Source organism: Pinus tabuliformis, chromosome 8 (genome assembly GCF_031772625.1).
Source record: "Pinus tabuliformis cultivar Carrire ecotype Pingquan chromosome 8, CPIR1, whole genome shotgun sequence".
Classification (NCBI taxonomy): domain Eukaryota; kingdom Viridiplantae; phylum Streptophyta; class Pinopsida; order Pinales; family Pinaceae; genus Pinus; species Pinus tabuliformis.
Window position 1 is genome coordinate 1,114,010,845 of NC_142294.1, and position 13,511 is coordinate 1,114,024,355.

A 13,511-nucleotide genomic window follows, 5' to 3' on the forward strand; every position below is an offset into this window, starting at 1 on the left:
ATTATATATTTATATTATTATATGATAATAAATTTAATATAACCCAAAAAAATATAATTTTTATAATATATATAAATTAAATAATCAATTAAAAAGAATATCATATTCATTATATTTATATTTATATTTATATTATTATTAGAATGAAATACAATATTATCCTAATATTGTTATGTGTTATAAAAATATGTGAACATAGGGAACAAAAAGAAGCAATATATAAATAATAAATTAAAATAAATAACTAAATAAAAATAATTTATTATATTAAATAAAAATGAATTTAATAAAAATAATAATAATAAGGGGAATTTGAGACCATCATGACGAGAGGGTAGGAATCCAATTTTTACTTAATTTCTAACCATCGTTCTTGTTGAGATTATTCGCAACTTTTTCATTTTCAATGGCCCCCTTAAACTTCCTATGATGGAAGTGATCAATCCTATTTCATTTTCAATGGCCTCCTTAAACTTCCTATGATGGAAGTGATCAATCCTCACAATGACCCGGGAATCCTCAATGCAAATATGGTGCTTGGTCTTTTGATTTTCCGCATGTTCAGCTATAGCTGAGGAGTGGGAACGTCTGTGTTTAATGTCTGCAGCATGTTCTTCAATTCTCTGATTAATAGTGACCAATTTCCCCAATGTATAGAATCCCACCAGAGCAAGGGATTGAGTAAACCCCTTTCATGTTTTGAGGGTTTACCGGGTCTTCAACGGATTTAAGGGAGATTTTGATGGTATTAAGAGGCTACAAGGGAGCTGAGACTTTTTTCTTTTTAAGAATATGAGCAATTTTATCAATGGTTCCAATGGAAGTTGAACATTGGAACTGGTTCATCGTGGCTTTTTTTAATCCTAGGTTCTTTAGTGGCTCTTTGAAAAGCCCTCGGACCTTGATGTTTGCTATACCCATTATTCTCGAAATCATTCAGAAGATGGGATTTCTCATCTTCCAAGTGATTGTTATTAGAAATTCTAGGAGCACAGTTAGCTAGAGTGTTTAGAACTCTGACTTTCTGCGCTGGAAAATAATGAGAAGTTAGAACTGACATAAAGATATGTTCCGTATGAATTTTTTACGAAAAACTTGATAAAACAAAGAACTATCTTCCATTATGTGTCTTTGTTTTTTAAATAATAAATAACATTAATTGAATAAAAATTTTAAATGTTAAAAATAAAGCTTGTATGAATATTATGTGTCCTTGTTTTTTAAATAATAAATATTAAATAACATTAATTAAATAAGAATTTTACATGTTAAAAATAAACCTTGTGTGAATATTATGTCTCCTTGTTTTTTAAATAATAAATAACATTAATTAAATAAGAATTTTACATCTTAAAACATAAAGTAAAAGTAAAACGTCACCATAGCTAGTTTGAGAGTTAACCTTTTACCCTGGAAAGTTCAATGGTCACTTTTACAATGTTTTCTTGCGGCAAGACTCTGGGCGTATTAATGGTGTAACTATCCTACCGAACTTTGATTATAGTTCTTCCTTACATCGGCATATTTTCATCTCCAACGACGATCTCTGTAAACTTCGATGATTCAGACGGCGCTCACGACTGTTTTTATTTTTTATTTTTTTTAAATATGTATATGATTTTTGTAGTGATAACTGAGTAGATTACGTGAAGTATTATTGGGAAGTTTTCAAAACTTTAACGGATTTAGATTGACCAAAATTTTCCATTCCAATCACATAAAAAATTAAAAAAAATAAAGTACGGTAGAGTATCTCATTTTAGATACATATATTTCAACGAGATCGCCCTTTAAAAAAATAACATAACATGAGATAACTATAACTAAACTGAACATAAATACACCACAGAAAATAAAATAAACACCACGTAATGTAGTAAACAACAACCGAGAAAACCATAAACTAGTCAAAGATGATTACTGATGATCGCTACTAATTTCATCTTTATCATATTTCAAAGAAAATTGACCTTTGGTGGCATTTTTATTTATTGGTGAGCATCATAATTTCAATGATATGTGTTGGCGCTCTCTCACAATGGACATGGCATGTGAGCCAGCTTCCATGTGGCAACCAACAGGGATGGAGACACGCACGTACGCAGCTTCCATATGGCAACAGGGACGGAGATTCCGTGTAGCAACCAACGGAGATGGCGACTAGGCAACTACGATGAATGGATCCGACCAACTGTACCCGAACATATGGATTTTTAGTTGCAATTGTTGTAGGGATGTTGGAGTAAGATTTGTATTTCAGATGGTCTAGGTAGTTTATTTGGTAAGTCTGTGTTATGTAAAATTATGTGGTTTATGAAGATTTTATTATTCAAAACCTTCCGGAGCAGCCTTAGTCCACCAAGTTGAAGAACCGCATCTGTCCTTCCCTGATTACAGGAAAGCGCCCTCCGGGTCCTTGTCATCCGATGTTAATATACGATGCCATACAACAACAGTCAATTATTTCTTTTCACGATTGTACACATGAGTTCGAGCGATGATATGAATGTTAAAGGCCGGACAACTTTTATGTGTTCGAGCGATGGCATGAATGTTCAAGGCCGGACAACTTGTATGGGTACGGCCTGGTTAAACTTGTGGCTGCTAATTGAGGTACCTAACACTTATATTTCCCACCAATTAACTTTTGTATGTAATGATGTTACTCAAGTCGCAGTGTTGTATAATGACGAGATTGGCTGAACGATTCAGCAGTAATTCTGTCCTACGAAGTTAGGTTTTGGCAGTGGAATACGCTTGGTCTTTTTGGTTTTCTTTTCTTCATTTTAAAAATTATTAAACAAAACAAAACGAAACACAAAAGTTTTTCTGCCACTAGCAGAGTGGGAAAAATAATGGCCACGAATCCATGAGTGGAAGTTGGTCAATTCAGTGTCGTCTAAGATAGGATTTGGTATCAATGCTACAAACAATTGATCACTAGACAAATATTTGATTTAAATAGGTATAGCTCTCACTCTGAGTTGGAAGGCAAGAGTTGAGTTGTTGTTACCAGGTCAGCCCACAATTATATTCACCGGAAGGCAAGAGTGAGGTTGTTGTTACCAGGTCAGCCCACAATTATACTCACCGGAAGGCAAGAGTGAGGTTGTTGTTACCAGATCAACCCACAATTATACTCATTTAAGAGTGTTTTTCTCATGCTCGAACCCATTACAACAATAGTCATCTAGGCATCAAAACTCATCATGTCATTAGTGGGAACATGAACATGAGTGGGAGGAAAATAACCATTCTTCCCAACCACCAGTAATAAACCCAATTGAATATATATATATATATATATATATATGTAATGGAGAATAAATATATAAGTGAGAAGTTACTACCATTGTAATTATTACAATATTTGGTGATTTATATTAAATAATAGTCTTAAATTTGAACCTATAATCTTAAAAATACATGTTTTTAAAATCCATTACATGTTTTCCATTGATTGGGGTGAGATCAGGGCAAGCAATCCACCTTGGGATTCGGATGATGGACGAAGAGTCAAGACATAAGGCCGGGAGGTGACCATTAGTCAGTCTAAGCATGTGGGAACGGTGAGCAGTTAAGGCTCGAGCCACGCGGATGATGAAGGGAAAGGGTGCACAAGGGAAGAGGCATTTCGCCTATGTGTTTTGGTGGGAAGAGACTCCATTGGCAGGCATTTATCGCCTAGGCTGGTATAGCTGGTTAGTTTTGCAGTGGTGGTGTTTCTCCATAGCGCTGGAGACTTCAAGGAGTTGTTGCTTGTCGGCTCTGTCTGCGTTGTCTGACTGCATGGAAAGCGTTATTGGTTTCTTGTCTTAATTCACCCCCGTGTCTGCGGCATGTTTGTCGTAGTCGAGATAATGGAAGGGTTGTGGGCTGGTTCGGAATGGTTTGCTTTGGAGGTTGTTTGTATGTGGTTTCCCTACAAGAAGAATTCTATATTAGATGTGTTGTTTCTATCTCGATCTCAGTCGTGTTTGGCACTCTCCTCTCCCGCATGGGAATGTTTATCTCTATCCAAGGGTGTTGGGGTAGGTTATGATTCTGGACACCTGAAAAAGGCAGTAGGTTATTTGTGTGGCTGGCTCTCCTCCAAGTTCTGTTTGTCAATTGTCTGGTCTGGTTCTATGAGTTCTATTGCATGGTTTGTTTGGGGCCTCGGTTTGGCGAGGTGCTCTTTAATGTAAACAATGTTATGGGTTGTTATTGCAACAATAAGGGATGGTTTTTTGGTTTCTCTGTGAAACCACTGTTTCACCAAGTATATAAATGGTGGAGCGGTCCACCTAAGACAAAATTGGTTCTGTTTCGGTGGCTCAATCCTGACTTTGTCTGTCTTGTGTTGCTCTCTAATGTTAATGTAGCAGGTATTTCTAATTCATGTGTCTACTGTGAATACATGAGCAAGTCTCGGTTCAGGCTGGTGTCGGTGTACCTTCACTGGCCTAGTGGTGCTCAGTTTGAAAGTGCTCTTTTTGTGATGGCTTGGGGTGCAAGTTCGTCGGTTTCTGGAGGTCGTGGTAACGGTCGTCGCCAAAGGAAAAACATAGACAAAGCGTCACCATCCACTCGACCCCCAAAGAGGTGCGGTCGGAGCATCGATGCTCAGATCATCAAAGAGGCGGTGCAGGCCTATAATGCTGGAACTTTAGCTGATGTTAAGCAACTAATTACAACGTGGGAGACAAAACTCAACCGATGGGCAGCCGCGGAAGTTCAAATGGAAGATTGGAGGGATCTTGTCCCGGAACCAGGCAACACCTGTGAGCGTACCACCCAGTACAAGCATATTGTTCACTTATATTGGATTATGAAGACTCTAATGGCCAAAGCCATTATGACCCCTCAGATGAATGTAGGGGAGCCTGATCTGAGGCTATAGGAAACTTAAAAAGGAATTGCAACGGATCTAGGTTGAGATTCAGCAACAGAACAAGCGCCTTGGCCGCTTTTAGAAACACATTCCGTGTCTACCCTAGTCAGAACTACCGAGTTCGAATGCAAAGCACCCATCCCCTTTGGAGTCCTCAGATTAGTAGATGTTAGCATGTTTAGCTTTGTTGGATTTTTTGATAGTTTTTATTGTTATATATTTCGGTTACTATAGAATTGTGTAGATATCTAAATAGACACTGTTGGCTAGATATTAAGGCCTATAAGGCCTTGCTAGACAGACTCAAAACTTTCAGATTTTGGATGGCATACAATGTGTTTCGATTGTCAACAGACCTAGTTTCCCATAGGGCAGTTTGAGGCCACCGAACGTCTTTTTATGAATGTAACCTGCATTTATATTGAATGAATGAAGGACCTACCCAGCTTAAAAAAAAAAAAAAAAATCCATTACATGTTTTTAAAATCCATTTAGACTAAAAGATTAGTAACATTATTATTATATTGTAATGTATTAGTATAGTTATATGTAATATATTTACCTACATTAAACCTTTATGAAGAAGAGGAGTAGGTAATATTCATAATCTTATCACTTTTCAAGTTAGTGGACATTTCTAGCAAACCACTCCCTCTTTCCAAATTTTCATTGGACACTCTAGATGACCTAACTTTTCAAAAGTGATTAGAGAGGATATTTAAAAAAAATGCATCCAAATGACTTAATCACACCTCCCCTCCTGATGGCTTTAGCCCTAAGATGGCAATTTATATAGCTCAGTAATGATCTTACGGTCAAACCTAATATACAAGCAAACGTAGAATGAAAATCCTCAAGAGCTGCCTTGGTCAATTCAAGGTGGTTTCCCATTAGTGATAATGTGACAAGACAAGACAATCAAACGAAAATAAGTATCGCCCAATCAATATGATGTTTTCAAGAGAAACAGGTCTTAGAGAAAATAGATCAGAGAATAGGGATCTCCATTCAATATGGCATTATTAGAGAAACTAGTCTCAGAGAAAGCAGATCATGCAAAAGCATTTTAAGTACTACCCAGCAATTGTTTGTTCAATGTCATTCAAACATGTAACACCAAAACGATTGTTAATGGAAAATGGTGCATCAGAGGAAAAGACACATCTTTACTTGACATAATGTTGAGAAAAAGGTTTAGTTTGTGCTATAAAATAACAAATGGTTTAGTAAATGGGGTATTTGCTTGAACATGTGTCCTATAAACAATAAAGAGATAAAAGATTTTGTTATGGGTAAGTTCCACGAGCGTACTTGGGATAAGGAACTAGGGAGAAAGAAAAAGTACTATATTGAAGTGTTTAATCTCACTCATAATAATCAACAAAAAGCGTACATAGAGGTTAATATTTCTTGGAGAGCCAAAATTCATATTGCTCAGTTAAGGACTAATTCTCATCAACCCCGTTGTAAAATAGGACACTAGAAATGGCCAAAAAAACTGTGGGAGGAAAAAGTATGTATTTTTTGTTCTTCTGGAAAAGTGGAAACAAAAAAGCATTTCATAATAGAATGCAAGGCCTTCAAAGACAACAGGGAAAGTTATGCAGATATTTTGGCAGCGAGCTCTTGGGATAATCTATTCAGCAAGGGGTTTGTCGAGAAGCTGCGAGCATTTATTGTGAGGCTTCACAAGAAAATGGCCGAATACAACAACCAGATGAAGAAGCAATCTGTCCCATAGACTATCTTTAGCCTCGTAGACATTAAAATAGTTTCTTTCTTTATCTTTTGAAGGAGTCATCAAATCTTTTTCGAAGAAGGCACCATATGTACATTTGTGTGTACTCACAATAATGCATATTTGTTAGCCATAATCCATCCTGAATATCTACAAGTACAAAAACATACTAAAATACTTGAAAGAGCACCCATCCTTAGGCTGAACGCACTAGAAGAAACACATTTAACAGAGCATATTCTCATGCCAATAAAACAAACGGCATAGTCAAATGCAGAATTCATATGTATATAGGGTTGCAAATTTGAAGAAATTGCCAATATCAAAACATATCCTTGTATCAAATGCCCTTATAAGCAATTTTTAATTTGACATTGAACTCTAGCAAATCAAACTGCAGCAAGAAATAGTGGTAAAGCCTAAATGTTCTGCCTTCTACAACCAATTAAAACAGCAAGGAAATCATCCACTACAATGCAATTCTCAGAATTTAAGATTTTTTTTCGTTCTTTCAAGATTAGCATCTTTCATTTTATATGACAACTAGGAATTTACTGGAACTACATAATTGGATTCTCTAAGTTGCTTATTCAAAGGGATTCTATGCTAAAAGAGAAAGTAAACCATGAAAAATGAATGTGTCATGGATATACACACCAACCCCTCACCCGTAGAAATCAAATCTACCCAGAACAAAATCACTCTAAACTACACTAGAATGATTACATTCTAATACATTATAACAGCAAACAAAATCTTGTTGACAACATAGAAAAGAGAATCTATCTACCCAGAACAAAATCACTCTAAACTACACTAGAATGATTACATTCTAATACATTATAACCAAGCAGCGAACAAAATCTTGTTGACAACATAGAAAAGAGATTCTTACTAAAGCGATCAATTTGTTGCTTCCAAGTCATGACATTTGGTGGCAGAAGACCACGTAGACCAAGCCGGTCTCTCTCTGTCAATGGGAAAGCTGTGCCCTGTCATCCCATTGTCTGAATCATCAATTATCTTAAGGTTTCTTGGCTTTTTTGATAAAAAAATGCAAATGCATCTGAAATAATAATGACTAGTTCTTGATGTGCAGAGTGGCCTAAAATGCAACCGGACAGCAAGAGTTTTTTTCACTATCAATTTATTTACAAATGCATACGAAAAGAAATTTTAAGCCAGAACTTTTACTTGCGCTGCTGGTAACATTTACATCCACCATTCTTCCTTTTAAGCCTTGATTCTATAGCTTGAACAGTCAAAAATAATTCGTAAACGTTAATAATCTAATATGAAAAGTAGGATAGAATATTACATATTTCCCAAAATACAGAGTATGTCCCATGCTGATATTTAATGTCCAACACTTAATCTAATCATGACCTAGACCTAGGACAAAGCTTTGCGAGCATTCTTAAAAAAAACTAAGAAAATTGTACTACTTCATCATGATGTAGTATGCAATTGTAATGCCCCCAGAATATACTCACTCACTTGCAAACAAAATCTCTAATTTTTTTTCTTTTAAGCATTTTTACTAACATTTTTGCAAACAGTTATTTTCTTCAAACATTTGGCAATAAAATAATGAGAAGCCTGTTGATTTGGGGTAGCATCGGATGTGCTCTAGCCATGAAAATTGGTGGAGAGGCTAAAGCACATAAGATCTCCAAGACCCAGAAATGGTTTGGGCAGATTCTAACCGGTTTGGGAGATATTAAAATAATTAATATTTTTAATGGAGTTCCTAAGTCTAAACTTAGGAAAAATAAAATATTAATGGGTATTAATATAAAACTGGGTTAGAAGGTTCCAAAAGTCATGGATCAAAACAAATATAATTTTAGCCATTGATTAGAGATTTAATCTCAACCATAGATGAACCAACGAGAAAAGTATAAGAAGAGGTTTGAGGGTCGGTTGGAGAACACACCAGAGTGATCAGTCATTCTATTCTCTAGAGCGGGGTTTGCTAAGAGAGATAGAATCAGTGATCAGCAGTGAGGGGTAGTGAATACATAGCAGAGAGGCAGAGTTGGTACCAGAGAGACAGTGCAGAGCCCGGAGAGGTTGATGCAGAGGCAACTAGGTGCTACACAGAGGCAGCGAGGCGCTAAGCAGAGCCAGGAGAGGCCAGCGTGTGTGACGCAGAGGGTCTAAGGGCTGACGCGGAAGCTTCAGAAGCTGCACAGAGGCTAGCAGAGCGACGCAGGGCCAAGAGGCAGTGCTGGGAGGATTTCGTGGGATGTACTGGGCACTGGTGAGCCGGGTAGGGTGACGCAATACATATTAGAGTGACGCAGAGCAGTGGAATCTGCAATTGTTGTTGTGGGACTGTTCATCTGGTGATTAATTAGCCAAATGTCTGTCTCCGAGGAGAGGTACTACTGCCGAGGGAATTCTCTGTTGGGTGAGCCATTTCTGGCACCTTGGTTGTATTCTGAAAACTGCATAATAATAAAACCCACTGAATAGCCACACCGGTTTTCCCCTAAGTTGCACGAAACGGGGAAACGGGGAAGCGAAACGAAACGCGGAAGCGAAACGAAACGCGACCTCCCCAAATTTTGGAAACGGGGAAACGCGAATATATATAATAATATATATATATATATATATATTAAAAACATTTAAAAATTATTAATATACATATGTGCAATCATAAAGCATTAATGATACATTTACTTAAACAGCTTAGAAACTTTAGAAATGGTTTCTAGAACAGCTTAGAAACCCTAAAAAAATTTACAAACTAATTAGAAAAAAAAAAAAAAAATTAAAAAACAAGTGATTTTTTGGAGGAAACGGGGAAACGCCCATGGAAACGCGTTTCCATTTCGGGAAACGTGACCGTACGGCCGGAAACGCGTTTCCAGGCCGTACGGTACGCGGAAACGCGTTTCCGTTTCGTTTCCGTACGGAAACGGACCCTCCCCCTGCGTTTCCTGCAACTTAGGTTTTCCCGCATTGGGTTTTTCCGAGGACATTGGTCCAAAAATAACGGTGTCACTTGTGTGTTTGTTTTCTTTGAGTTGATGATCTGTAGATGTTGATACTGTACTTATGTCTATTTTCAGTATTTATATGGTAAATAGCTTGTTAAGTAATTAAACAAGTAGGCAGAAATAAACCAAATAGTATAGGAAGAATTTCTAACGGGTTAAACTTAGAAATTCCAACAAAGCATTACTCCATGAAATTATAATACCACCGCTTGATAATTTCAGTCACTAGGATTCACCAAATAAACGCCAATTGTCTCAGCCAATTTTATTTAACTAGATCAGGAAATTATATGAAATAATATTTCTAGAACCTGGAAACTGCTTTGGCAATCAATAAACTAGGCCTGCACAAGGAAGAATGCAACCTCATCAATGATTTGACCCCCCAAGGAAGAATTCAGCTTCCAAACAAAGGGTTTGGCTTCCCTTTATTAATTTTGCCTCCAAAATGAAATAACTCAGGCCCCAAGAATGAAGAAATTGGCCACCAGAATGTATTCAGTCCCCAAGAAATAATGAACTCAGCCTTCACAGTTCATTTAGCTACTACCATGAGATTCGATCTCCATGAGATTGAATCGACCTCCTTAAATTAATTCAATGTCCTCGACTAATTCAACCTCCTTAAATAATTTGGCCTCACAAAATTAGCTCAACCACTGCTAGGGACTCAGCCTCCAGTATGAGAATTGTCTACCCCAATTAATTCGACCTCAAAAAAAAGAGTTGCTGCAACTTGATGAATCAATGCTCCCTCTAGCTCTTACAATCTATGGCAAATGAAATTCTTCAATTGAGCACCTGCGAGGAATCATTCCTTCTTCTTGACTGGCTAGGGTGGATTAGTCTCACCACCTAAACAAATTATCATGAGCATTTCACACCCTTTACTCAAAGCTCCAAGAGTTCACCCAAAAACAATTCAAAAAAATAACCAAGGCATACTCAAAAGTGAGCTCCAATTCTTCTTTTATAGCCTATATCATTAGAATACCATGGGTTATTAGAATACCATGGGTCATAAAAATACCATGGATTACCATTTTTTACCTTTTTTCAACTCAATAATATAAAGTGGCTTTATAAATTTTAATTTTTTTCTCCATTGTCACTTTTTAATTTAATTATTCAACGCAAGCTGCTAGGTTAGGGTATAGGGTCAAATTTAAGTAGGGGGAGGGTGTTGCCTTTTTGTGAGGTCTTTCGCATGGATTGAGTCCCATTGCATCAAAATCTAACCGTTTCCATGGTTAAATCTCCTTTAGGGATGACGTCACAAGCCCTAGGTATTTTTGCCCTCAGAAACACTAAATTAGCACCAAGGCTTCAACTTAGGGCTTGTTGAAGGCTTGTGGCTCCTTTTGTTGATCATATCAATTTTTCATAAGCCTTTTCTTGGTCTTATGCACCTTTGTAAGCCATTATCATTGATTATTCCTTAAACCCTAGGTCATAAGTGCCTTTGATAAGTCTCTTGAAGAGCATGTTATTCCTGGGCTTATTCGATTGTGCCTTGTTCTTAGTCTAAGTGCTTTTCTTGAGCTTATCCCATATGTCACCTTCAAACCATAGCCCTAGAATACCTATTAGGTGACTTATACCAGTAATCCTCCCTTGTGGTGAAAATCCACTAAAGAGCAGGAGGTGGAGTGTTGTGGTGACAGTAGGCCTCCACCTCATTGTTGTCCCTTTGTTTAGTTCTTGTCTTATGGGCCCCCCCTCCCAAGACCTGCTAGATTTTGAGGCAACAAGTCCCATGTGTGATTAAGAGAGCAGGACATCCTCCAAGGTGGTCAAATGTGAAAGGAACCTCAATTAATATAGAAAGCAACATTGAAGGCCATAAAATAAGGTGGTCACCCTCAATAAGTGTGCAAATATCCCATGAACAAGGGGAGCACTCCACTACAAGCATGAAACCATGTGCTCAAGTGTGAAACAATGTGCTCCACAAGACAAGTGGATGAATGCTAAAACAATCAATGAACATGTCACTATACCTCGACATATGTGCCATCAAGAGGAAGATAAGGGAGAGCTCCATGAGGGATGGTAATTAACTTTAGAATGCCATAGTATTAATGAATTAAATCTCATTTGCTAGGGAATCCATGATCATCAAATGATGGAGTATATTGCTAGAAGAGGTTTTAAAAGCTAGAAGTTTGCTTTGCTCGAAGGTTTGCCCTTGTTGTGACATGGAAGTAAAAATGAGGACAATTTCATTGCAAAGAAGGTGAGGTAACAAGTCAAAAATTGCTCAAAGCGGATCTATAAACATCCATGAGAATTCACCATTAGGATTGTCTAGAAGCACTTCTTCACAATCCTTGTTTCATGCCACAATGTTGCTTCTCGATGATGAATCATACACATTATAGATCTACCTCCTCAAATCCTAGACTGGTTTGCAACTTGACTTCTTATTTTGTACTCTAGGTTAAAGCCTAAAAAATCTAATATAGGAAACCTGCATGATGACTTACACGTTTTCTATAGACGAAAAAAATCAGCAAATAATCCAAACATCTTATTACAAGTTCACCTTGTTGAGACCCAAAACCCCAAGGGAGACAACGAATTGAAATGCTACAAGTTCAGTATAGGCGTATTGATCCATTCTTGATAGGTTCCAACTAAGGTGCATAAGATATGTATATATATGTGCATGTTTTTCCTTAAAAATGATGGGTCAGCCCCAATTCTTAGTGACATAGGTCAATTGACCTATGCCACCAAGCACTGGGGCCTATTATCACACAAACTTGCAATATAGGAGATCAAATTCAAAAGCTCAGGCTTGAGTCGAATGACACTAATTAAGGGGCCACTATCACCTCAATAACCCTCTTCTACTCTTGGTGTGGCTCTCCTATGGCTCAAGGGAGGCTTCCCTAGGGTAAGATTGTTAGGATTTCAAGGCAGTGAAACTTAAGGTGATATGAAGAGTAAATCTAGACAAAATGGTTTTGGTAAATAATTTTAGAATATGAAAAATGATGGGAGGATCGAAGACTAGTGTCTTTTCATCAGGCATATGGGGTCAATTAGGTCTCCTTTGAGAAGGTAAGGATGGATACTAGCTAACTCACATGGTTTGGGTTTGGCAATGATTAGTTTTAGTTTGTGTTCGAATTTCTTGATAAGGTTTGAATGATGCATGTCCTCTAGACGATGATGCATATCCTCTAAACGAATGATGTGTGTCCTCTAGATAATGATGCATATGAGTACTACCCCTGTGGGTCTGCTCTTGGTAATACGCGACAACCCTAAGAACTCACGCTCGCTGGCAAGGCATGGAGGAAAGGTCAGAGAATAGGATAGGCTCGAGCAAAGAATAGAACAAACACATGGATTCATAGAACTGGGAAGAGCATCACATAAGTCAAGCTCTGGACAGAGAATCACGACAGCAAAAGGGACCTCCAATGAGATATGCAGGTTGCATCAACACGAAGGGAGGGGGAAGATAAAAGGTGAGCCTAGACAAGAAACAAACCAGAATAACCCAAGGCAGGAGCTTGCGCCAAGCGACCTCAAAAGGTGTAGCATGCAATAAGATGGAGCAAGATGAGGGAAGAAGGAAAGGAAGCACTATGGAGGAATAGAGGAGCTAGAGGATAAGAGAGGGGGGCCCAAGAAGGAAGATGAGGCCAAACGAAAACTAGGAGGGTGACACCTAAAGAAGTGACTAGGAACAAGGGGGAAGAAATGAAAAGAGAAAATCCTTGGCACCAGAGCAAAAGACGAGTTGACCAACTTGCAGGATAAAAGACGAGTTGACCAACTTGCAGGATAACAAAGAATACGGAATAAAAAAAATTCTGCATAGAAAACCAAGATTACCAGTTGCAATGAGTTGTTGTAAAGAAGAGAGTGAACCAACTCC

The 13,511-nt window shown here is 37.6% G+C and overlaps 1 protein-coding gene across 1 annotated transcript in view; it reads right to left on the bottom strand.

Moving 5' to 3' along the window:
• LOC149239246 (NAD-dependent malic enzyme, mitochondrial-like) overlaps positions 1-13,511 on the bottom strand; it is a 463,766-nt gene that overhangs the window by 387,493 nt on the left and 62,762 nt on the right. Inside the window, exon 2 of the mRNA XM_089373360.1 lies at positions 7,507-7,603. Within this exon, the coding sequence (XP_089229486.1) occupies positions 7,507-7,603 (97 nt within the window). The remainder of the gene's footprint in view (positions 1-7,506; positions 7,604-13,511) is intronic.